This window comes from Camarhynchus parvulus, chromosome 19 (genome assembly GCF_901933205.1).
Source record: "Camarhynchus parvulus chromosome 19, STF_HiC, whole genome shotgun sequence".
NCBI classification, from domain to species: Eukaryota; Metazoa; Chordata; class Aves; order Passeriformes; family Thraupidae; genus Camarhynchus; species Camarhynchus parvulus.
The window spans coordinates 4,151,358-4,175,624 of NC_044589.1; the positions used below are offsets into that span (position 1 = coordinate 4,151,358).

General features: G+C 47.1%; 1 protein-coding gene across 1 annotated transcript in view; it reads right to left on the minus strand.

The window, feature by feature from the left end:
* BAZ1B (bromodomain adjacent to zinc finger domain 1B) overlaps positions 1–24,267 on the minus strand; it is a 43,605-nt gene continuing 19,338 nt past the window's right edge. Inside the window, exons 9-19 of the mRNA XM_030962429.1 lie at positions 24,012–24,142; positions 22,609–22,720; positions 16,066–16,164; positions 15,472–15,649; positions 14,841–15,026; positions 10,630–10,777; positions 9,016–9,163; positions 6,728–6,846; positions 4,379–4,527; positions 2,623–2,726; positions 1–2,093 (exon numbers count right to left, since the gene is read on the minus strand). Coding sequence (XP_030818289.1) covers positions 1,727–2,093; positions 2,623–2,726; positions 4,379–4,527; positions 6,728–6,846; positions 9,016–9,163; positions 10,630–10,777; positions 14,841–15,026; positions 15,472–15,649; positions 16,066–16,164; positions 22,609–22,720; positions 24,012–24,142 — 1,741 coding nt within the window. The 3' untranslated portion in view covers positions 1–1,726. The remainder of the gene's footprint in view (positions 2,094–2,622; positions 2,727–4,378; positions 4,528–6,727; positions 6,847–9,015; positions 9,164–10,629; positions 10,778–14,840; positions 15,027–15,471; positions 15,650–16,065; positions 16,165–22,608; positions 22,721–24,011; positions 24,143–24,267) is intronic.

Genomic DNA, 24,267 nt, shown 5'->3' on the forward strand with positions numbered 1-24,267 from the left:
TTACAAACACAAGTACATAATGTTTATTCTTAAGTTTCCAATTTATTACAAGTACAGCCCTTTGCAGAAACCCCCTCCCCCCAAATGACACTGATTTTTAAGAAAACGTGCAGTTCCAAAGGTTCTACCATGTAGGACCTGCAGGAAATGATCTCTAGGAAACAAGACAAAAACAGCCTCTGAAGGGATGTGCGAGATACAAATGTCAGTGCTATTCTGTGGGGCAGGGAAGTGAGGCTGAGGAGAGGAAAGGGGCTAGAAACTTGCCTCATCTGCAGTCATTGACAGTCCAGAACTTAAAACAAGTACCTGTTAAAAAAACCCCAAACCTAAAACATTTGCAAAACTAGGCAAAAATTTGTAATTGATTATTCTTTTCTTCTCAAATCCCAGGAGCTACAACAGTTGCTTCTGCTTTTCTGTTGCAAAACCAGCACTGAACAGCCCCATGGCCCATTTATTCCACATCAAACCATTCTGGGATAAGAAGTTCAAGCCCTGATTGTATGATCCAAACCTGTCATGATGGAGAGGAAAAGAGAATGACAAAACCAACCCTTTTCTTAAGGAAAAGTCAGCATCTGGGGCAGCAGGAGCTGGTGCTAGGCCATGGCACAGGAACAAGGGTGTTACTATGAAATGTCGTGAGAGTGTGGCTGAGAGAGACTAGGATCTCCCTCTCCCCCCCCAAAGTCCCCTGATGTAACTCCTGCTACTGGTAGGAAAATGAGTTTTAAAGAAGGGGGAAATATAAAGCAAACATGATTTTATATAAACTGTACATGTGCCAAAGCAAGACAAGGGTATCTTACAGGTGTTCTTTGTACAAGATCACAGCTAGAAACAAAGCCACTTTCAACAAAAAAAATTAATTTAAAAAAGTTACACAGCACATTTCTGCTTCTCCCCTGGCCTTGGAGCTCTTCTTGGGCTGCATAGACACCCACACTCTCAGTTTGCTGCTGGCACTCCACAGAGCTGCATGACAGCATGCACGTCCAGGGGAGCAGGGAGCCTCCTCTTGGCATGTACAGGTGGGGAGCTGAGCTCAGAGCCCTCCTTGGACTGAGACCTCCAAGGATTGCTCCCCGAGGAGAGGGGAAAGCAGGAGCACCTTGGAGGAGTGGTGTTGGGATGCTGGTGAAAGCCAGACCGTGGTACACCTAAGTGCTTGCTCGTCCCACACAGCCCAGAACCGAGGCTCAGAATTAACACCATATAAATATATACATGCAAGCCTGAGTAGCCCATTGGCCTGATGGCCCCCAGTCCTGCTGTGGAGCAACACAATCCCCCCACTGCACCAGTTGGAGGCTAGTGTGCTCACATGACTGGCAGCAGACTGCCCCACTGCGCTCTGGCTGCTTGCAAAGGCAAGGAAGCAATTCATTCCAGGAAACCGACAGTGCCTGAACTGGAGCATGCTGGTGTTCTTCTGCCCAGCCAAGCTTGGCCAGGCCCTCCCCTTGCCCTCCCACCTTCCCCTCCTGGCAGGACAGACTCATAAAGAGCTTTGTAGATTTTGAGGAAGCATTAAGTCATTGCCACTCAATGGATGACTTGAGGAAATTGCAGAAAAATTAAAACTAGGATGGGCCCAAGAGAAGGCTGGATTAATAGAGAAGTGCCCGCTGCTTCTCAACTCCCTCCAGACAACCCATCTGACTGCCTGGCAGCACCAGAAGGCCTGCTCCAGTTCTGGCTCTCCCCTTAGCCTCCCCATCCCTCATTTCTTCCTTTTCCGCCCCTGGGAATGTTCAAGGGGCTCTGACTCACTGTCCCCTTCCTGCTCCTCCAGTCCCTGGCACCTGGCAGAGAGCTTCTTGCGTTTCCTGCGTGCATACGTGTGGCCTGGCAGGTGTTTGTGCACCATGTCAATCAAACACTGCTCTGTCTTCTCCAGGCAGGACAGTACGTGACTCCCATTCTGGTTGTAGCGCTCAGCATTGGAGAACACCTGCTTCATGTCGGAGAGGAACTCCTGCACAGAGCGGTAATTGCCACAAGAGCACTTGCTCTGCATAGTCTGGAAGTCCATGGGGTTGCTGATGACCTCAAAGTAGTCTTCAGCTTCCTCCGTGGTCACTGGCTCCCTGCCAAAAGAAGGGCCACAGCGATAGGAAGGGAATGCCGACCCTGGCACCACTGCAGAGAAGCGGGGTCCCGCCACCCCTTTGCCCCTGTGGCACTCCTGACCTGCAGCCCCACGGTGGTGCAACAAGCCCAAGCACTACAATGTTACAGATACATCAGCCCTATGGCACGGGAATGGGAAGCACAGGGGCCCAGGGAGCTGGTTCAGGCATGGGGAAGGTCCATGAGGGAAGCTTCCCTCAGTCACAGCACCTCAGTGCTCCAAAAATCCTGGGGGCAGTAGAAAACACCTACCTCCTGCATTAGCCCCTTGCCTGCCACCTCAGAAGGGCACCATGTCTTCAGTCCAGCAGAAGACTGAGAACATGGTGGTTTCTTCTAGAGCAGCTTCTTCCCAGATATGTCTTGCTTTTGGAGCCCTAAGTTTCTCAAGTGGATCTGGCAGGACTGCACCACAGCCAGCCCACATCCCCACACAGCCTGTGGCCAGTCCTGCCCACAGAGGAGGAAGACGCCACTTGCCCTCACCTGAAGGGCCAGCTGAAGCGGTATTTGATCAGCTTGCTGAGGATCTCCTCACACTTCTGCAGCTCAAGGTTCTGGCGACGTGCTGTCCTCTTTGTCTGAAGTACCTGCCCACAAAAAGGGTGTTGTAAAAGGAGGGAACTGCTACAGGCTTCAGAGTTCAGCTAACAGCCCTGAGGCCAAAGGAGCTAGTTCTTGTCACAGCCAGGACACTTCTTCCCTCTGAACATGGCAAGGGGCTGGCACTGGCTCCCCAGAGGACCTGTGGCTGCCCCATCCCTGCAAGTGTTCAATGACAGGTTGGACAGGGCTTGGAGCAACCTGGTCTAGTGGAAAGTGTCCCAGTGCATGGCAGAGGGGTTGGAATGCAATGCATTTAGGACCCCTTCCAAGCCAGGCCATTCTGTGATTATGACATGTGGCAGCCACTTGGGTTCAGGACAGCAGCTCCATTCAGGAGCTTGGTGGGAAGAGCTCACAAACTGCCCAGCTCTCCTCTGGTAGCAGGTGGCTTTTTCAAAATAAGTTCAAAGACAATATGGCCACAACAAGCAGCCAAAAAATAAATGCCAGCAAATGAAGAATGTGAATTCCTTCTCCCTGTCTTCTCTTGAGCTTGTGGCAGGAAGAACCCGAGGCAGATGGAGAAGCACTTGTGCTGCTGTTCTGCCCTGGCAGAGCTGACTGTGCCATTTCAAATCCCAGGAGCAGCTGGTGCCCTGAGCACTGTCATCCCTGTGCAGGCTCAGCACAAGGTCACTCATGTGCCCAGGGACCCAGAACAGGTCACACCCAGCATGGGGACATCCCCATAGCTTCCAGAGCTCAGCTCGTGGTACATCACTGCTGAGGAAAACACTGAATGACAGGAAGGCTCCACAGCAGAGGGTGCTCACTATTCTGACCCAGCTCCGGTCTCTTCCAGGACAAGTGATAAATCATGACAAAGTCCTCCTCCCTGAGCCAATGTACTGTTCCAGTAAGATCTTCCCCACTGGAATATCCCTCTGCGCTGGCTGTGGCTGTCTATGCAGGGCTTGCTTGCCCTCCAATGTACAGCACACACCACAAGCACAGTACCCCAGACCTAGCATAAGCAGCAGTGAGCCCACAGTCCATGAGCAAGGAGAGTGACAGGACTCACCAGCACCACTAGTGGTGGTCACGGGACAGATGGCAGATCTGCAGGGCGTTGTGATGTGGCTGTGGGGCTGGAGTATCCTCACGTATCCCCTATGGTGTGGAGCTCCCCAAAGATAGTCGCTGCAGCTCCCCCCACCCAGCACGCACAGACTGCTCTGTGCAGGAGCCTATGGTTTTATTCTTTAAATATCAAGCGAAACCTAAACCAGCCAAATTATGCCCTGGAAGTTGGGGAGTGACCATACAGACAACAACTGTCATAAAATGGCCAAGGCTAGGGAGCAAGGGTCCAGCATTGCTGGAATTCTCTGGCCATCCGGGACCCCCTCAGTTCCCCCACCTCTCTGCAGAGACATATGGATACTATTTAAAAACCTTTAACAAGCTGCAGGCTGCCTGCTGCTCCAGGGGACAATGTGTGAAAGCGGCTGGGGAGGGATGCCTGACATATCTGTGCTCTGTCTGCAGCAGGCCCTTAAGGATATGTCTTCTTTGTTTACCCAGCCCAACCCAGGCTTCAGGGTACTTCTCTGTGAAGGGATGGGAGGAAGCATGCCACCTGTTTGGTTTACAACTCACGATGTGAGTGGTCTCCAGGGAGAAATTTGGCTCTTACCAGCTCATCGATGTCTGCACCGTTGACAGGCGCCATGCGCTGCCGGGGTCCCCGCACAGGGTGCAGCGTCTGCTTCTTCCTCTGGTGCCTTCCCTGCCTCAAGGAGTACATGGAGCCCTGCTTGCCCCGGGCTGCCTTCCTGGGCCTCACTGAAACAGATAAGCCACGGGCTTAGAGGCCTGGGTGCATCTGGGAGCAGACACCACCCTTTGCTTCCCACACTAGGCTGAGCCTCACTCAGGCTGGTGACCCCAGGGACCACCCAGCCTCATCTCAGCTACACTCTCACACCTTCTACGGAGGGCATCTGTGGGTCATCACCACCTGCCTGAAGAGGCCATGGCTGGCAACAGCCTGCTGCTAAAAGGGTACTCACACACAGCAGATCCTCAAGCTCCGAGGGAAACCTGGGAGCTCCTGGATCATCCACTGCAGGTCACAGCAAACCTCTCTGCCTGCAGCACCAAGAGACCCCAACACATCAAGGCTTGAGGGAAAGACAGGAAAGCAATGCAAGGACAGACAGTTGTCTCAAAACAGCAACATACCCTCTGAAAGCACTGGGAGCAGAAATCGGGAGTTTCCGCAGTTTCCTACTGCCCCTTTGCTCCTCACAGTTTTGGGGATGGGTGCTTTTCCAAGTGGCCCACATAGTGGGATAAGTCCCCTGAGAAGGGAACTGTGCGCAGAGGAAGTGTCAAATTATTGCAGCTGGGAGCTGCTCCATGAGCTGCAAGTGGGAAACTGGGATTTTATTCCCCAAGACTTGGGGTTGCCACATTACATGCTAGAGAAATGCACTTGCCTGTGTGAGTCTGCCTCTCAGAGCTCCCCACTGGTGGCAATGTAAGCATGTTGACGCACACCCTTGTCTTATATTTCTCCCATGACCCTCTGTATGAGGAGAATGTGTTTGCCTTCCCAAGTCCAAGCCCTTCCACCTGATCCCAAGTCCTTGAGCTGTATCCAGCACACTGGATACCTCAGCTGCAGCCTCTGATCCAGCCCTGTCCCATAAATCATCATGCTGGGCACGTGGCAAGGCTGCAGGACATCCACCTGCTGTCACTCTGCTTGTGTGTCAAGCGTGCAGCACGTGCTAAATGTCTGACAATCCAACATTCTAGGTTAGATCCCTCAGGATAAACGCCATAAGGATCAATGTGATTTTTCTATTCAAACAAAAGTTTTCCATGGTGACCTTTCCATGTTAATGCTCTCTAAAGCTAGGGGTTGCATTTAGCACTTTATTTTTAGTGACCGTAACCCTCTTTTGCCATTGTTTGGAAAGCTTGGCTCAGCTCCTGCCTTGGCCATGCAACACAGGCTAAACACACTCCAAATGCGGACATGGATACACCACAGGTCAACAAGCAGTGCACACAGCCGTGGTATCAGTGAGCCTCCCCGAAACCAGAATAAAGTAAGGGAATCAAGACTCAGGCCAGGATGGAAACCCTCAAAAGAACACGGGATAATCCTCTGAGTCCCAGCCTCTGGATTCCATCTGCCCTGTTTAAGACAACCTGTATTTAATGTTATGTCAGTCAAGGACAGTTTGACAGAAAGCAAATGCTGGCAGTGTGTCATTCCCAGACTGAACTTTTCAGTGCAGCAAGTTGTCCAACTGAGACTGAATCAAACTCCCCTAAAACCAAAGTGGATGCACATACTAAATATGTTTAGGTGAAGAAGCAGACATTGAAGAATCTAGAAAGCAGTCTTTTATTCCTCCCAGCTGCTCCGGGAGCATCCCAACTGGTCTCTGTATGCAATCAAAGGGTGCTGGTGGTCCAGGCCACACTACACCTGGAGCACTGTGCCTTCTAACTGGAATAAAGAGAGGAAGTGCTAGTCTTCCTATTTCAAAATGCCTCCTTGCCAAATCACTAGAAGTCCTGCACTCAAGGGGTTAAGAACGGGTGGGAAAAAGAAAGGAGAAGGGGGCTCTAGTGAGAGCTCCCATAAGCAATTAAACAGTTTCCAGTGTACAACAAATCTGGTAGGCACAGAGACTGACAATCCCACCGCTCTGCAGGCCCTGCTGACCCCCCCAGCCCACTGCAGTCTCTACTGACCCCTCTCAGCCCTCAGAACAGCGGTGTCCCCAGGGAGTGACTGGGCAGTGAGCAGTTTCAATCTTTGCTAGTGCTGACCCCATCACAAATGGCCAAGGGTTTACTCCAGCTCCCCAGGTAACCACAGCACAGCCACAGCCTTTCCCTGTGACATCTCCCAGGCCTATACCTGGTCTGCATGAGGAAAGTCCCAAAGAGGATCAGTATTTCAGATACTGAAGGCGGGAGGGTTACTATTTTCTGTTACTTCCCTACATGGTCAAAGCCTTACATTTTAGTCCAGCAACTTCATAGTCTTCTTCCTCCTCTTCTTCCTCCTCAGCATCTGGTTCATCAGAAGCTTCCTCACCATCTTCACCTTCATCTTCAGCAGAATCCTCTGCATAGTTCCTAGAACAAGGCAGGTGTATGTGTTTGTGGTACAAGAGCCTGAGCATCAGAGCATCAGTGGCCCTGGGGGCCTGGTACTGTTTGGACTGTACAACAAACACCAGGCTCAGCCAAAAGCAGCTTGCTGTATTCTAGAATATCAAGTTATAGCTATAGCTCAAAGGGCACTTCCTCAACTAAAAATTAAGACTGAAAATTCCCAAGAGCTGAATCATGGTATTTTTTGGTATTCTAGGCACCATGACCACAGGGCCAGGGATTATAAGACTGTGATTGCTGTGTAATTACTCCTCCCTGAGAGGACGATTTGCTATTTGCCCAGGTCTGCAGACCAGGCCTAAAGAGTTTCAAGAGGGGCTCTTTTTCCTGCTGGAATATTTTCCCTACACTTAAGGAAATAGATTGGTTTCCTTACACTATGGGAAACAAATTGGTGAACAGAATGTCAGGCTCCTCAAGTGCTGAAGTCAGAAGCCACACAGACTCCCTGGCCAGCACATTCTGGCTTCTCATCTGTGTCTGTTCAATCATTCATAGAATCACAGAATGGTTTGGGTTAGAAGGGCCCTTAAAGCTCAACTTGCTTCAGTCCCCCTGCCATGGGCAGGGGACACTTCAGCACTTCGAGCAGGTCACTCCAAGCTCCATCACTTCCAGAGATGGGGCAATCACAGCTTCTTTGGGCAATCTGTGCCAGGGCTTCATCACCCTCAAAGGGAAGAATACCTTCCCAATCAATATCCAATTTAACCCTGCCTTCTGTCAAGGGACAATGTCAAGAAAGCCATTCCCCCTGTAAACAGTCTCTCTCCATCTTTTTTGCAGGCTCCCTTCAGGTATTAAAAGACTGCAATTAGGTCACCCCAAAGCCTTTGCTTTTCCAGGCTGAACAATCCAAACTTTCTCAGCCTTCCCTAATTGCAGAGATGCTCTATCCCTCATATCAACTAGGTGGCCTCCTCTGGACTTGCTCCAACAGGTTGAAGTCCTTCCTGTGCTGGGGATCCCAGAACTAGAGGGAGCACTGCTGGTGGGGTCTCATTTGGACCATTAAAAACCTACATACCCAAGCAAAAGGGGACACAGGCAAAGCTGCTGTGGGAGTCTAAATCCCCTGGAGAAAGAGGATCTTGAGCAATAAAAGGAATAAAGCTTCCAAAGCACAGAGGGTGAAGAATCTGCCAGGCTGACATTCTGTTCCTATCTCAGCCAAGAAGACAAGAGCAGAAAGCAGAAAACAGATGTTCTCCACCTGATGGCTCTGGGCCAGGAGCTGAGCAGCTTGCAGGTGACTCTGCCACATCAAAGTAACTATGAACTCAGGCTACAAGAGTTGCTTTTAAGCCCTGTCATTTCTGTACAAGCCTGATGAACTCTTAAAATGCTGTCCAGGGAGTACGTAATACTTTTAAGGCCATATACCACCACCTGCACAGTACTGGCTGGCACAACTCTATTGTGCTGCTCCTCTGTCAGGGAGGATCTGCTCTCTGCTTCTGCATCAGGTGCCACTTGACGGCCTCAGCTCACTGATATACGGGGAGATGTAGCACAGTTACCACCAGCAAATGACACTCAAAATGCTTAAGTTCCAGCTTGCAACTTAAAAAACCTATCTAACCCCATGCTGTCAGGAGACAACAACTCATATTTGCCACACCTCCTCAAACCACATTCCCTTTGTCACTTTATAAGATGGTCCTGTTTTGCTAAGGTTATCAGGGAAAGAAAACCATTAGCACGGCACTTTGACTTGTCTTAGCAGAGTAGGGATTGAGCTGCAGCCTGGAGTAATGTCTGCTCTAGCTTAAAAGAACACTGCAGTAACCCAGCCCAGGGACCCACAGAATTGAAGCCACCAGCTACATGAAGAAATAACCCAACCACATGCTCAAAGGAAACAACAACTCTTAATGCAACTGATTTTGGTGGGTGTTTTGCCTATGTTTTCATTTCCAAACCCAAGTTATTTACTAAAACTTATGAACTTGTAATCAATCACTACAACACATGCGTGCTACTGAAACTGCTTTTCTTCTGTTTCAGTGCTGCTTTAACTGGGTGATTTCAAACTTTCTGAAGGGGCTTTGCTCCAGGCAGGTTTGGGTCTTGTGTAAAGAGGCTCAGGACTGTGCTGTGACAAGGCTATGGGCAGGAAGGGTCATTCACCTGCTTCGTGAGCTGCGCCGGGCTGTTGAAGGCTGGCACGCTGGGCACTGCCATTCCCCGTCTGGGATCTCATAGAGTGCTGGCCGCAGGCAGAACAGGTGGAAGGCCTTGTTACACTCATCACACAGGATCAGCTTGTCATCTTCACCTAGGAAAGGGCAGCTCACTTGTAACAAAGCCACAGCCTCAGTCAACCCGAGAGGTAGAAGCTGCTGCAGTGCTGGAGGGCAGGATTAAGCAAGAGAAAGATGCAGAGTCCCCTCTGAGGGCATGGACCCTTTCTCTGATGACCTTCCTTGGGGATCCTTCTTTCTGTCCCGCCACTGTATTTATGAATAGCAGCATTTAAAAACAAACAAAACCAATGCAAAGTCTCTCGCCCTGCAAAGATAGAAATCTGCCAAAGAGGTTCCACTCAGGCAAACATGGGGAAAGTGTGCGGCAATCAGGGCCCCAGAGCTGTAAGCTAAAAATGGAGCTATTCTTGTTCTGTGTTCAGTCTGGTTAACCTACATGGTATCTTCTTTCCACTCGGGGTGACAAGGCTACACTGAAAATCAGTATGCAGCAGGACTAGTCTCTTTGTGCCTCCCACTGATGAAGGGAAACAGGGAAATAATCCTGAGCCAGCTTTCCTTTACTGAAGTGGAAAAAGAAAGTGCAGAGGGCTTGCCAGCTTGTCTTTCTCTAACATCTCAGTTCTTAGCTTCTGTGAAACCATTGTGTTAGCCTCAAGTGAGCCCCCCCCTTTACTTTTGCCTAGAAACTCCTCTCAGCAGCAGGTAGGGTAGTTTTGGCACTGGTTTGGCAAACCCCTGAGGTTCTGCAGTGAAGGCAGATTTTGCACCAGTTCAGCCCTTACCTCTCTGAAGGGATGGATGGCTAGCCTTGTGGTAAACAAAAGTTGCCCAGCAGTCCCTCGAGCTCTGCCTGCCCTCATTTTCCACTAGTTTCAGCAAATATAAAAGTGATGAGGCAGAATGTACCACCAAGCTCTTTCCTCCAGGCTCCCGTCCAACAGATGAGGTTATGGCAGAACAAATACCAGCAACCAATCTCCGCTGACACCCCTTCTACTTTGCCCTCCACCTTCATTCTACAGTGCACACAGAGAAAGTATACCCTCATCACCTGTCTGGTTACCTCCCTAGCTCATTGAGTAGTTCTGCTCCCACTCTGGCATCAGAGCAGCAATATCCCACCTTGCTTTCCCCATAATAACCTTCCCAACCCCTCCTTGCTTGCTCCTTCTCTAAAAGACAGGATTAACTGACAAGGCTCAGAGATCCAAAGACCATTCCAAAAATGAAACTAGGGAATGGACAGTTGCACAAATATTCCCAGAAGGATTTGCAGATGCCTTTTGTCCAAGTACCCTAAATATCCAGGCGATAGCAGCTCTGTAATACTGGCTACATAAGAATGGTTTACTGGAGTCAGGGTCAAATGTTTTTGAGAGATCAATGCTGCTGACTGTAAATCCTGACATTCAGAACTTAAAATACAGCCATAGTCAGAGTGACAAACTACAAGGACACATCACCTAAGCACAGCAGAGAGGTGACAGCATCCAATTGTTGCACAGGCAGGAATTCTGTGGGCAGGAATGCGTACCTTTCTTGCGACACACTTTGCATCTGGCATTCTCTGCTGACATATCCCACTTGATACAGGCATCCAGCATCCCCAGCAGTACATGCATACGAGAGAAGGTCTGGGCCTCACGGATTGCTGTCTTCCATTTCTCCATGGCTGAAGCAACCTGCAGACAGACCTAACATCTTACAGCAATGCACAGACACAGATCCCTTCAGTCTAAAGATATTTTTATATCCCTTAGCTGGGAACCTTCCTAACCAAAGCTCAACTCTGATATTTCTTTCCTTCTGTGTTACCTCAGCAGCTCTGGTTGTGGTTTATCCATATCCAGTCTCCCAGGATCAGACAGTTTGTTCCTAACAGTCAACTGATTTGCATTTCACAGTCAGGTTGAATCAATCTGTGTGAACTCCACTAAATTCTTGCTCTGAAGGTCTAACCCAAATAATCAGCAGGCTAAGAAAATAAAAGGCAGAAATCTAGCACTGTAAAATGTGGGAGGAAAACTGTAGAACAGCTGGCAATCATAGTGGAAGGAGGGCTGAAGCGACCGGTGCTGCCCTCCAGTGGGTACCACACAGGCACCTGGACCGCAGCAACACCCGTGCAGTCCCTGAGCTGCTCAGGTGGCACAGGGAACCCAGTGCCACCAGCTACAATCACACTGCACAGGTATTTGGACAGCCAAATATGAAACCAGCTGCTTCCCTGAGACACTATGGCCTCAGTTCATCTGAAATCCCAGAAACTGGTGATGAGGATGACAGCATCAAAACTGAGCCTCGCACCACGGCAGCTGCCAGGGTCAGCACAGAACAATGGGAAACCATACACCCAGCTCAGGTGGTTTGGAAATACTATTTTGATAAACCCGAAATGCAGCAGGACAGAAGTTATCCAGAGCCATGTCCCTCTCCAATGGTAATCTTGTGCTCTACAACAGTGAGGTGATGGGCCAGACATGACAGGGACATAACAGGCCTTTAGTTTATGTTCTTCTACCCCAGGAGAACGAAAAAACAAACAGTGAATTGTCAGATGGGAAAATCTAAACTCTGCAGCTGACAGCAATTTGGGAGCCAAACAAAACTTGGAGTTTTGCAGAGTTGCACATTCTCCTCTGACTGAATTTGAGGAAGTGCAGCATATATTAGATGCTTGGAAAAACACACAAACTGTTCTGAAATGCCAACATCCCTACTGCCGTTGCTGGTGTGGATTCTGGAGAATCACCAGAGACAAATGTAAAGCTGCCCAGCCCACTGTGGAGGCTACACAGCTCTGCGCTCTTTCTTTGCAGAACATTGTTGAGGTGCTTTGCATATAGTACAACTGATTTTCCAAGGGTTTTGCTGTTAACATGCTGGGCCAAGAGAAATCTGCAAAAGCTGTTGGCAAGCTTTGCTGAGATGTTTCTCCCCAGGTCTGTGGAATTTAACAAATTTCTAGCCTTGCCTCCCAAGCATCAGGAGACTGTGGCATTTGAGCAGCACCAGTACCAAGGGAGTTCCAGCTGCCAACAAGGCAAAATGGGAGACTAGAGGAAGTTACTTAAATCCCCCTCCTTATTGGATAGGAGCAACTGAGCAGGGAAAAAAACCAAAAAGCAACTCCCAGAATAAAAGAACAAGTCCTCAGTCACATGTCAACCTCAGAGTGACAGACAACACCATCTTTGGTAAAGGTAGACAAGCCTCCGGATACAAAGGCTCTCACCCGGGACCCTGAGCTGAAACCCCTTGGAACAGCTGAAACTGGAATTGCTTGGTTGTGAAGCTGCTCTTCGAGGGACTGTCTGCAGGTGCAGACTGACTCTCCCCTTGCACAGACTACTGAACGCAGGTCACAGGGGCGGTAACCCACCCATGTTCTTCACTCTGCTCATGCTGTAGTGATGCAGTGTCATGCTGCAAAGAAGTCCTGTTCTGGGACAGTCCAGCATGCTACTGCCACTAGAAATGGGAATATTTTCATCAACAGAGACACCAGCCTGATTTTTAGGAACAGCTGCAAAAGCCAGGTCTCACTGCAATCCTTTGCCACTCAGCAGCGTGAGCTCCAGCAATGCAGCTGAGCCAGCAGGAACCCTTAATACAGACAATTATGTCAGCAAACAGGTGCCTGTTAAGCCATAACTTGTTTCTCACAGGGAAAATGAGACATACCCATACCACAGGGTTGCAATTCTTCCTCTAAAGTCTGGAAGTACATAGAGTGTGTTTTCCAGTGTGGCTATGCTGTATTTTACCTCCTGTGTGCTCTCAGTGCAGTTCTGGCTCAAAAGGCTTCATAATTCCTAGCCTATGCAGGAGATATTTCTTCAGAACAGTCAGCCTGGCAGTCAGGGACTTTCCTCAGATAACTGTATCTAAGAAGTAGGCTGCTCTTTCAAGGTCATCTGTAAAGGCTTTCTGCTTTGGCAAAAAGAAAGCTTATTCCAGATAAACTGAGGTTAAAAAGAATTGCCAAACCAAACAAAGCAACCAACACCCCCAAGAAAGTTGAACATTGCTTGTACCACCACAAAGGTCTAGAAAAGCCTGAACGAGATAGTAAGCACTGCAGTGCATAAATAAATGCTCCAGAGAGATTGGCATGACACTAAAGCCAGTGCTTGCGAGGGGGGAGACCTGCACAATCACATATTGGGATTGTGTTGTAGTAAATCTGATGCTACCTTGAGTATGCCCTATAGGTACAGCCTTCAGGGTTACAGCCCTAAGGCAAACTGGAGTAAGGCACAATATGGTGCTGCTGTAGAAAGAGGAACTGTGCTGATCCAAGTCCTTTCTGCCTCAGACCTCACCGATTTTACAGCACTCAATTTTGCTGCGAGCTTTCAGGAGACAGCATCCTCCCATTACCCTTGCACTTAGGATGAAAGATTTAAAATTAGCAAAGTTTAAATACTTCAGGACAACTGAGGAATGTGAAAATTTCTAGCACCGATCCAAATTATCCTGCTAACACAGCAATAGCACAGCTCAGCAAAGACCTGATGTTCAAACAAGCATTCAGCATATAGTGACAGGAGCTTTAAAAAAAGCCCCACAGATTCACAGCAAAAAACCTACCTCTAGCCTCAGTCACGGATTCCCAAAAAGGTTTGTGTTGGAAGGGACTTTAAAGCTTGTCTCGTTTCAACCTCCCCTGCCATAGGCAAAGATACCTACCACTAGATTAGGTTGCTTCAAGCCCCATCCAACCTGGCCTGGAACACTTCCAGGGATGGGGCAGCCACAGCTTCTCTGGGCAACCTGTACCAGGGCCTCACCACTCTTACAGGAAATAATTTCTTCCCAATATCCACTCTCACCCCACCCTCTATCAGTGTGAAGTCATTTCCCCTTGTCCTGTCACTACATGCTCTTGTAAATTAGTTTCTCTCCACCTTTCTTGCCTGCTCCCTGCAGGTAAACACAGGTGAAGAAATATAATTTATTTTTTTAAGTTGGGACTTTCAAGTACTTCTGCTGATCCAATTCTGATATTGTTGCCTCTGCTGAAGTCAGTGATCAGTCAGGGCAGAGCTGAGGACAGTGGGGAAAAGTCTTGTCACAGGGCGTTAATGTCCTGTTCAACTAAGTATACAGAAACTACCCCTGAAGTCTAGTACCTCTAGTTTCACACTGGTGCAGCGTAAGTGTCTGCAGTACTCTTCCCAACCCTCTGCAGCTCCTCTCTATCCCTTTTATTAGGAGGGATACATATTTAGACTCACAATACTGCTTTTCTCCTGGAGGCTGGCTTGCCCAGACATCTCCCCAAGTGCTCCCACACATCCAACAACTTTTATCTCCCTTTGCCTAATGTGGTATTTACCTGAATCTCATCCCCTTGAAGTCACCAGAACCCAAACATGTCTCTCCTTCTCTTTGTGGACCAAAGCACCATCAGTCCTCTCTGGCAGATACAACTCCTATTAAGTTCTGTGAAAATGTTCTATAATATACTTTTATTTAAGCAGAATTGTATGGAAGGAACTTGACCCATTTCCTATTCACAGAGAGAAAAACAGGCATCTCCTCACTATTATTTTTACTTTCCCCATACATTTACTCCTCAAAATAAACAGGCAACACCTGGCCCCATAAACACCAAATACACTCAACTTCAAATCTGAAATGGGAGGAAGTTCCTCAAGATTTAGTACCTCATGAAATGGACTGCTACTGCTCAAAGAGTTCTACTGCAAGACTGAAACAGAGCGCTGAGGTGAACAATACCTTGGCTTCTTCTGCCATTTTCTTGTCTTCATCTATCTCGTCCGCCCTGGCAATGTAATCGTCTCCTTGGTGTTTCCTTCTCTTCTGCTTAGGGGCCATGAAACCTTGCAGAAACTTCTTAACAACACCAGCCTGGAGTGCAATCACACACTCTCCAAAATCCTTTAGGCTCTCCAGGGAGTACACCTGTTGGAAGAGCACATGACCCCATAACAGCTGGATATTACTCTCTTTGCTGCTTGAAGTGCATCTACAAATGGACACCCGTGGTACCTAATGCAGTGTGGTTACCTGACACACCTGGTTATGGAACCAGCATATTGCTGCTGTCTCAACAAGACACGCTGGCTTTGATATAGAAGATAAAAATCAGCTAGGGAGTTCTGCTCCATAAAGAAGCCTGTCATGAGAATATGGAATCAGGACAATTGAACAGGAAACTCAGCTCCAACATTACGACCTGCCTACACCTCAAGCCATCAGCTGTGTAATCTTGAAATAATTGTTTAAAGGACAAATGAGAAAACTGATTTCCTGCTCGTCTTGTCTGAGGAGAACAAAAGACCAAAGACCTTCCACAGAAAGTATCATCTCACACTTGTCTTGTTCAGTACTTTGCCTGTTCACTCACTTTTGCTTCATATTCTGGTGTCACATCAACATATCCCAGGCCTCCCTTCTGCAGCCGTGTTGCAACCTCAATCAGATCACTCCGGAGGTAGTTCAGCAGTTCCTGGTTGCCATCACAAGATTTGAGGCCCAAGTTCTGTTTCCGAGCCAAATGGATGGAATGTGTGATGTCCTGATACCTGGAAAATCAAACACAACCTCTGAGTACAGGCAGAGCACTGCCCTGGGAGCAGAGCAGGCTCTGGGACAATGGTCTTCAGTGAGAGCTATGAGCTCCACCAGTGCAGAATGTTCTTTGAAAGACACATGAAAGCACGTGGCAAATCTGGCTCAGAGCAACCAGCACTGCCTTTGTTCCTGGTTTCAAGGAGGAATTTAAAGACTGGCAGAACTTTCTCACTGCTCAGAGTGTTATTTATCAAGAATCTGCCCAAGAAAACCAGCAATTGCTCAACCTGAATGTCCTGCCTCTTCAGCACAGGAATAATCAAAGCCCAGCCTGGGATGCTGCCCCAGGAACGGCAAGGATTGCTGTGCCAAGGACTTGCTCTGACTTGGAGAAGGCACACATAAGAAAAAGAAAGAGTAGGCTCACTTTTTCTCCAAGCGCTCCTTGAGCTGGCTCTCCCTTACTCCTTGGGGGTGCAGGCAAACCAGCAGTTCATCCAAATCCTTCTGACTGTCACAGAGAAACCTGAAAGACAAAAAAATGCACCTAGACCACCTAGGGTATCTCTGTGATGATACAATTTCTTCTTCTAAATAGTTCCCAAGGATCAGCAGGTAGGGATAAGAGGTAACCTATATCCTGATGCCATGGAGCAAGGTGAAACATTCCAGGAATGCTGGTAGAAGAATTCTGACTCAGGATGGCTTCGTTTCAAGGTCCCCAAATGTAGCCAATGCCAGAGTAAGAAAAACAGAATCAAAATAAACACAAAGCTGGTTTATAGATGTATTTTCCCCATTAAGTTTATTAAAACATTGACATTTGAATTTAGTTGTCTATCCCAAGGATACTCTGGAGTTACGTGATCTGAATGTTGTGTTAGATGTACTAGAAAAGACAAACATACTATGCACTGACAGCATGGCAATTTAATATTATTTTCTTTCATTAAACAGAAATCCCCAGATTAAAAAGGAGATGTCCTGGCTGATCCCACAACTTCTGCTGCTGGAGATGTGTGCCTGTGCAGGCTCTGTCTCTGCAAGTGCGTAAGTCCTCCTCTCTAAGCTTGCCCAAACTGGAAAGCCCAAGTGCAGAATCTGAAAACCATACTGATCAGCTTGAAACCTTCTTGCTCAGGAATCCTTGAAGACAGCAGTGGCCATCAGCACTTAGTCCAATCTAAAAGGAGAACTACTTTTACAGAGTTCCCTAAATCAAGATATTCTTCAATTCCAAAGTACAATCATGTTTGCATGCTGGGTTGTACATTTAAATGAGATTCCGTGCTTTCCCTCTTTTCTTTCCAATTCTATTCTAGGAAACCATGGAGACTCTTTATGTGATGGGATGTGGACTCAACTCAAGCTTCAGAGGTCATTTACAGAAAATATGACTAATTCCCTATCTTCTATTAGAGAATTGCTCATCAGAAGAGGGAAGACAGGAAATAGGAGAATCAACCTCATTTGGAAACAACTGCAAAGGACCACTCTATGATCCTTACCAGAAGATTCCAGATCTAATCTTTCTTCTTGGGCACGAGCTCAGATGAGTCAAGCAACAACTAGAGAAAGATATCACTGTGGCTCTTCTTGTAATACCAATCTCCACAATGCTTATTTTTCTGGCAGAAATACTTACTAAATACTATATCAGAAAGTACTTAATAATTCTATGTATGGTCCTACTAGGGTAATAGCCTCACAATTTGCATTCAGCTAGGAAATTCATTACTCTTAATAGAACATAGGATTGATTGCTCAACAATGGAAGCAGGATGTCCTCAAGTCAGTCATCTTCAGTACATCGGACCCGGTGGAGCATCTTCACTCTGTACCCCAAGATTAAAACCTTTGGGTACCATACTCTCTGCACCTCTCCCTGAAGAATAGGACAGAGCAGCTTGAGATATCCTTCACGTACTAGAATCTGTCACCACTGGGGAATGGCATAATCCATACGCCAAACCATCTGCTCTACAGATACTCAGCACAGAAGTATTTCCAAGACACCTTGAGATGGGTTGTCCAGGTCATAACAAAACAGCATCAGACACTGCTGGTGATACACCATGGAATCCAGCTAGACAAATATTCAAGATGACAATGCCTGAGCTTTCCCTGTTTTCTCCCATGGAGACAAATTAAAGGGGGGCACTCACTGCACTGTTCTGTCACACTGTAAAAAGGAAAGAGTTCTGGAAACAGTCATCATGTAGGGTTTCTATTCTCCAGTATTTTGGGGGAAGACAACACAGGCTGCTGGGCAGCTGCAGAAAACAGCTCCCACCCTTTTAAGAAAGCCAGAGTTAAGCCTCGGTACAACTTTGTTCCTGATGAAAAGGACATGGAACAGGGAAGGAAGAACATCTGCAACAGGTACTTAAATCTTCCCAGTTCACCCTGAGAGTAAGAACTGGGATTTCTGGGACAGGGAACTGATCTACTTAAGCCTGAACTCAAGCCTGAACCTAAGCCTGATCTACAAAATACAAACATATCAGAGACATCATGTTAATTTGATTAGTGACCCCTTTCTGCTCTGTGCAGCCACAGCTCCTGCTTCCCAAACTAGCTCCAGGCATGCCCTACCTGTAGGAACTACCTGCACATCCAGCTGGAGCTCAACCACTTCCAGGCTGGGAGCACTGACACGATAAGACAGGGCTGGCATTTTAAATGGGGAAGAAAAGTGAGTCTTGCAGAGAGGGATGGTAAAACAGTTGGTGCCCTTCATGTTGCCTGACACAGGTTAATCACACACTCCAGAGGGATGGGAAAGATCCCTTTGGGAAAGTCAAGACCAGGTGGGGGTCTTCAAATTTATATATGAGGGGAAAATCCTGACTGGTATCTGGGCTTCCTGCATTCACAAAGAACAGCCTAGATTCTCTCCTGACATTTCTGGCAGCATAAGCCAACAGACTGGTCAGCAACCAGAACAGAAGGCACAAACAGCACAAGCATCAAGTCAAAAGGAGCTCTCAGTATTCACTCAGGCTGAATATTCCTACCTGTTTTCAGGCTACAGGATGCAAGGGACCACAGAAAGATCTAAAACCTGGCCTAAGGAACAACAAAATTGAGAGAACAACAGCTGGAGGAGCCCAGGACCACTACCTGCTTTGGAGGGTTGCTGGAAACAGAGGAACTCCATTTGTAGAATATAGGCAAGAAAAGGGAGTCTGTCAGCACCCACTCATAGTTAACTCAAATTGTCTTCTGAGGGGACCCACCATACCATGCTGAATTCCTAACAGATGAAGAACAACGACAGTTACTCTGCAGAGATGCCAATGTTTCCAAAATTCAACCCCTTTCTGACCAGGATGAGCAAGAAGTCTCCTGCATGCTAATATCCTGCCAAGGCTGTGATTCCCCCATAGCTCGTGCAGGATAGTACACAGCTCACAAGCACTATGGCACGGACAGAGACTTCTTCAGAGCCTATGTGCCCAGAACAAGGAGATTTTTTAATAAGGATCAACATCTGTGAAAGTGGAGCACAAGCTGAACAGAGAGAGTGGTCCATCTGTCTGAAGAAGGCAGAAGTAACCAAGTGTTTATGATGCTGCACTTTTAGCAGCACTGAACTAGTACTTGAACACTGGACCCTTTTCTTTTCTGCAACAAAGTACCGACAGCAGAACTACTTCTGTGAGATATTATTTATGTAACCCTTGATAGAAGTATTAATCTATTTCTCCCTTTATTAGTGCCCTACCAGCTCCCATCCTCAAAGGGAAAAGGGGCAGAACTGTGAAAATACAACTTAACAGAGTTAGTTTAGTTTTTAATTTCACAGTCCCATCACTCTAAAGGATAAAAGGGTAAAGCTAAAGATCCTTTATATGCACTCTGAGGCTACTCAATCCCACGTCCCACATACCACTAGGAAAAGAGACAAACAGCATGACCTAAAGCAGAACACAAAGAAATGAAACTTCCTACGCACATGCAAAAATTACACATTATAGCTGGACAAGTCCTTGTATCCAAACAACAGAGATATCCAAGGACTTCAGTGTGGGCTCAGAGCTCCTCATGGCGTCCAAGGATAACGTGCAAAAAGCAGCCAAGGAAAAGACTCTTCCATAACCATTTATGCTCAGAGCAGTCCTTGAGATCAATGGCAATGGCCCCAAAGGAAAATACACGAATAGGAATATGGATTTCCTCAGAGGAAAGTTCTAGCTCCTGGCTATCCCCTGAAGTAACAGCTCCCAGCCTGTCACTTGGCTTTCTGTGGATGCTTACATGTAAGTGGTGGCAGGTGTCAGACAGGTACTTAGCAAACAAACCCTAAGGAGCTCCAGATCTTTAAGGAAAAGCCTTTCAGCTGAGAGACCTTATTGCTTAGCTGCAATAGGGCTTTGGATGCCCTATCTCTCAGGGAGAGGCAGTCACCACAGCACTCAATTAGAAGGGGTTATGTGTCTTTTGAGAAGCTGCCTCTGTGCCCCTGCTCAAGGCCCATGCCTGGCTCAGATTTCCACCTGCACCGTTGCCTCTGCCTGGCAGAAGACTGCACACGGCACGAGACCCTTGTAAAAAACCAGCAAGTGCTGTGACTGTCAGCACTTAAAAGTCCTTCCTAGCAGGGACAAGAAAGAACACAAATTAAGGACACTGTGGCATAACAGCCAGGCCAACCCCCCCACCCAGCTCAGTGTCTGATGTCTGAGTGGCCAAAAGGCAGAGCAGGTATGCAGTGACAATTCTTCAATCTACTCCTCCAGGCTGCAGCATCTGCTGGTTTGAGGACTCCTCTGTGTGCCAGGACAATTACCTTTGCGCTTCCTACGCCTCAATGAACTCCCCTCTCAGCAGTTTGTCCACTGGTGCTTTGAACAGGTGCAATTTACAGATCCACAGCAGTTGGTAGCAGCCAGTTGTGTACCTCAGCTGCAGCACTTTCCTCTCCATTTCAAAACAGCCATTTGCTACTTTTATTTTCTGATCCCTCTTTTCTCTATCAAAGAAAACCTCTTTAGGAGACTTCCCCAGTTTCCTCCAGCATTACTCTCCATCTCCCTGCTGAACATACAAGGTTAGAGTGTTTCTGTTATTTATTTAGTATTTCTTAGCCAATTATTGTCTCATGCAAAGAGCTTCCCTCTTCTCCGAGGGCAGACCCTGTAATGATAGATTTTTTGAAGCAGCATTGTTCCCTAAGGGGGAAAAAAATTTGTTTTGCCCTTAGTCTGTACTTCACTTTATCATTCTTTTTATTTCTTTCACTGAGATTCACCACAGGTTTTAAGTAGGCTTTCTTACTTTTAACAGCTTCCTTATCCTGATGTGAACTCAAAATGTTTTGTTATTGCTGCTACAGTTTTGTTTCCAACTTCCTCAACCCTTTTTTTTTTCTCCAAAGGTAAGAGACAGCACTTGCTCTGACCATTTAGTAGGAAACTCTAAGGCAAATATTTCTGAAAGTGTTTTGGGCTTCTGGTTGTCACTTTAAGCTTTTTTTTTTAAACGAAGCTTCTTAATTCTTTTTGTTGCTTTCTCTTCTAAAAGGAGAATGTCATCTATTATAGTCACTCCATACAAAACAGCTCTTAGTGACAGAATATAATTTAGCACTGAGTGTGTCCAGGATCTGGTTCCAAGAGCTACTCCTCCCAGGCTGTGACTGGTTACTCCATACAGCACTCCTGCCTCTGTCACCACACTGATCTCCCTCAGAATGTTTTTGGGAGTTGCCAACCTGAATGAGCAGATCAAATACTGTGCTTTTTCAAGTTCAGCCTGGAGTCACAAAAGTTGAAGGAATTCTGTGTTAATCAACTCATCCAATTTGGCTCTATAGTGCCCTCAGTGTTAGCAATGTGCTCTGTAAATTTAAGCTACTGTTTTCCTTATGGAATTGGTCCTTCTCCTGGAACATACCTTGCCATCTCTGCTCAATAAAGATCAAGTATCAGAGGAGGCAGTCAGGAAGGGCAGAGGACTTCCCTGTGGATCACACTGCCTGTGCAGGACCCATTCCCTAGAAAAGTCCAACTGCCTGAATTTTGGCAAGATGTGCAAAGGCCCAGGGGTAACAGGGTGGGAATTTGTCATGGGAGGATGGGGCAGTGAAGGAAAGCACAGGAACTCTATGATATCCTATGACCTGCTGCGATGACAGATAAGCAGGGCAATACTAAGAGTCAGCACCCAATGCTGGTGGTTCAGATAAATCAAGACACCCACAATTTCAGTCTCTTTTGCAGTTCCTGGGGGGGAAGCAGGAACACATTTAGTAAAGTAGCTCTGACTGGCAACTATTCTTTGGAGATGAGTTCAGCTCTATTTATCAAAGACCAAAGCAACCCCACTCTGTGTGTCAGCAGTGGAACTGTGTGGGACAGACACTGCTAAGAGGGGAGCTGCAGGAGCACATACTTTGTGACAGTTATGCTCAGGGTTATCTAAAAAAATACACAATGCTCCACAGCAGTTAACAGGTGAAGCTTAGCCAGGGTTTTCTGGCACGGGGACAACTGATGAGCACTCCTTACCACACAGAGCAACATTCAACCAAGGAGAATTTCTTTAAGGACACTGATAGGGCCAATTACTGCTGCAGGTTACAATCAACCATGCTCAAAGGTAGATTTGATTCACTTAGAAGACACTGCTTGGCATTGGGAAGCATTAAAGGGATAAGAGGCTGTCAACATGGAAGAATAAAATATTTAAAAAGCAGTACATCAAAGAAGCATTTAAAAAGCTTAATTTATACTGCCTTTGTATGATTGATTAGGTTGAATGATGGTTCCACTGGGTCTTGGACTGGCTACCCTGTTAGCAGGGCAGTAATAATATAAGCAACAGAGGCCTGTGGAGCTGCTGAACCAACCCAACTGCTCAGCACTGAAAGAGGAACAGGTTTGTAGCAGGTTTAGTAAAAAAAATCTGTCTAGATTCCTTGACCTTTACACTTTAAGTACTTTGCAGCCATGGAAGTGTGTGTTACCATAAGTTCTGGCCCTGCTTGGGAGTGGTGGTCTCAGCAGGCAGGTCTGTGGTGGGCATGGAGCGGTGCAGCTTGTTCCCTCGGCTGTCACTGCCTGTGCTCTTCCGCTTCTCTGCAAAAGAAAAGCACAGGCTCAGGTAGATTCCTGAGTAGCATTCCTACTATTCCAAATACATAAAACTAGTTTCACTTTTTAGCTGTATAGTGACAAAGCACTTTGAAAACCAAAGGAGGTATAAGCAGCATGAATTTTTATTTTTGAGCATCTCAGATAACATTCTGACATGAATTTAAATCTTTGCTCGTTCAGGCCTTCGATTGTTAAGCTTCCAAAGGAATGTGCTGAAATCCTGCCCACTGGCTGAGAGATGAAAACAGCTGGAAGCAAAGAGCTGATCAGGAACACAGCTGGTCAGTATTTGAAACAGCTCTTATAACACGGAGGAGCTTGGAATGATACACCTCCAGCTCAGTCTCGAAGACACAGGCGTCTGTAAAATTACACCTGGATGAAGGATCTCACTGTATGTTTGCCCTGTCCTATTCATCTACAGGTGTCTAGTTTGCCCCTCGTCTAACACAATCCTACCAGGTGAGGGCTTGGATCTGACTCCATAAGCTCTCCCATGCAGGACTGCTGCAGATGGACTCAGTGCCAGAACCTGATGTTCCAAAAGCAAGAAACGATCACGACTGAAACTCAGTTGAGTCAGATTATTGCAGTATCTTCTGTCTCAAGAACTACTTCCACACAGAAATGTTAAGTTTCCTTCTGTACAGATAGATTTCTGTGCCTGTTCAAGCTTGCAAGGCTCCAGGACCCAGGCTCCAAGTCAGCCAGGCAAAATCACAGAGGAAGCACTAGAAGTTCAGCAAGTCCCTTCCACCTCACCTGCACATTCAGCAAAGGTGAAGAGAAGGCTGAGAGGAAGAGCATGAGGGATGTTCGCCAAAACAATCTCAATCAGCAAAGCTGTGCATATTTAACAGACTGCCCTGCTTGTTACTATTCCACAGGCTGATCTAGGAGTCTTGGCACCAGCGGAATATCAGCACTGTGACAGACATCCTCACTCTGCAGCACAACGAGCTAATTGTGCAAGGGGTCTGGCACGCTGCAACTCAGCAGAGTCGAGTGAACCAGAGGGATGATACCAACTGACATCAACCTTGCTACTTGAAGGAGAGGAGACTGTCCTTAGGTGGAACACTGCAGGCAAGTCTCCAGACCTGCAGCAGCAGAATGGAAATATCACCGGCACCTCCTCTGTGCAGGCTTCTAGAGTTTAAAGGAGGCTTAAATCAGAGTATCCCCGTGAAAACACTCGGACTAGACAGTTCTTTCACACTCATGACTCCATTTGAATAGTCAGAGCAGAGGAAATACCCTCAAGAGACCATACCTCCAGGGCTGTAGTCCTTCTTCAAATCTTCCTTTTTCTGATGGGGAAGGGTAAATCTGTAGTCTATACTGTCATGTACCCAGCCTTTCTCAATAAACAAGCCAGGAACTTCATCTGAAAACAGCCAGTACCTGTAAGAAATATGTGTTATTAGGTACCGGTCTCCTTTTCTGGCTAGTTAAACATACACACACTTTTATTTGCATTGAGTTGAGAAGCATCTGTGTGCTCAACTCACTAAAAGCTGAATGCATGC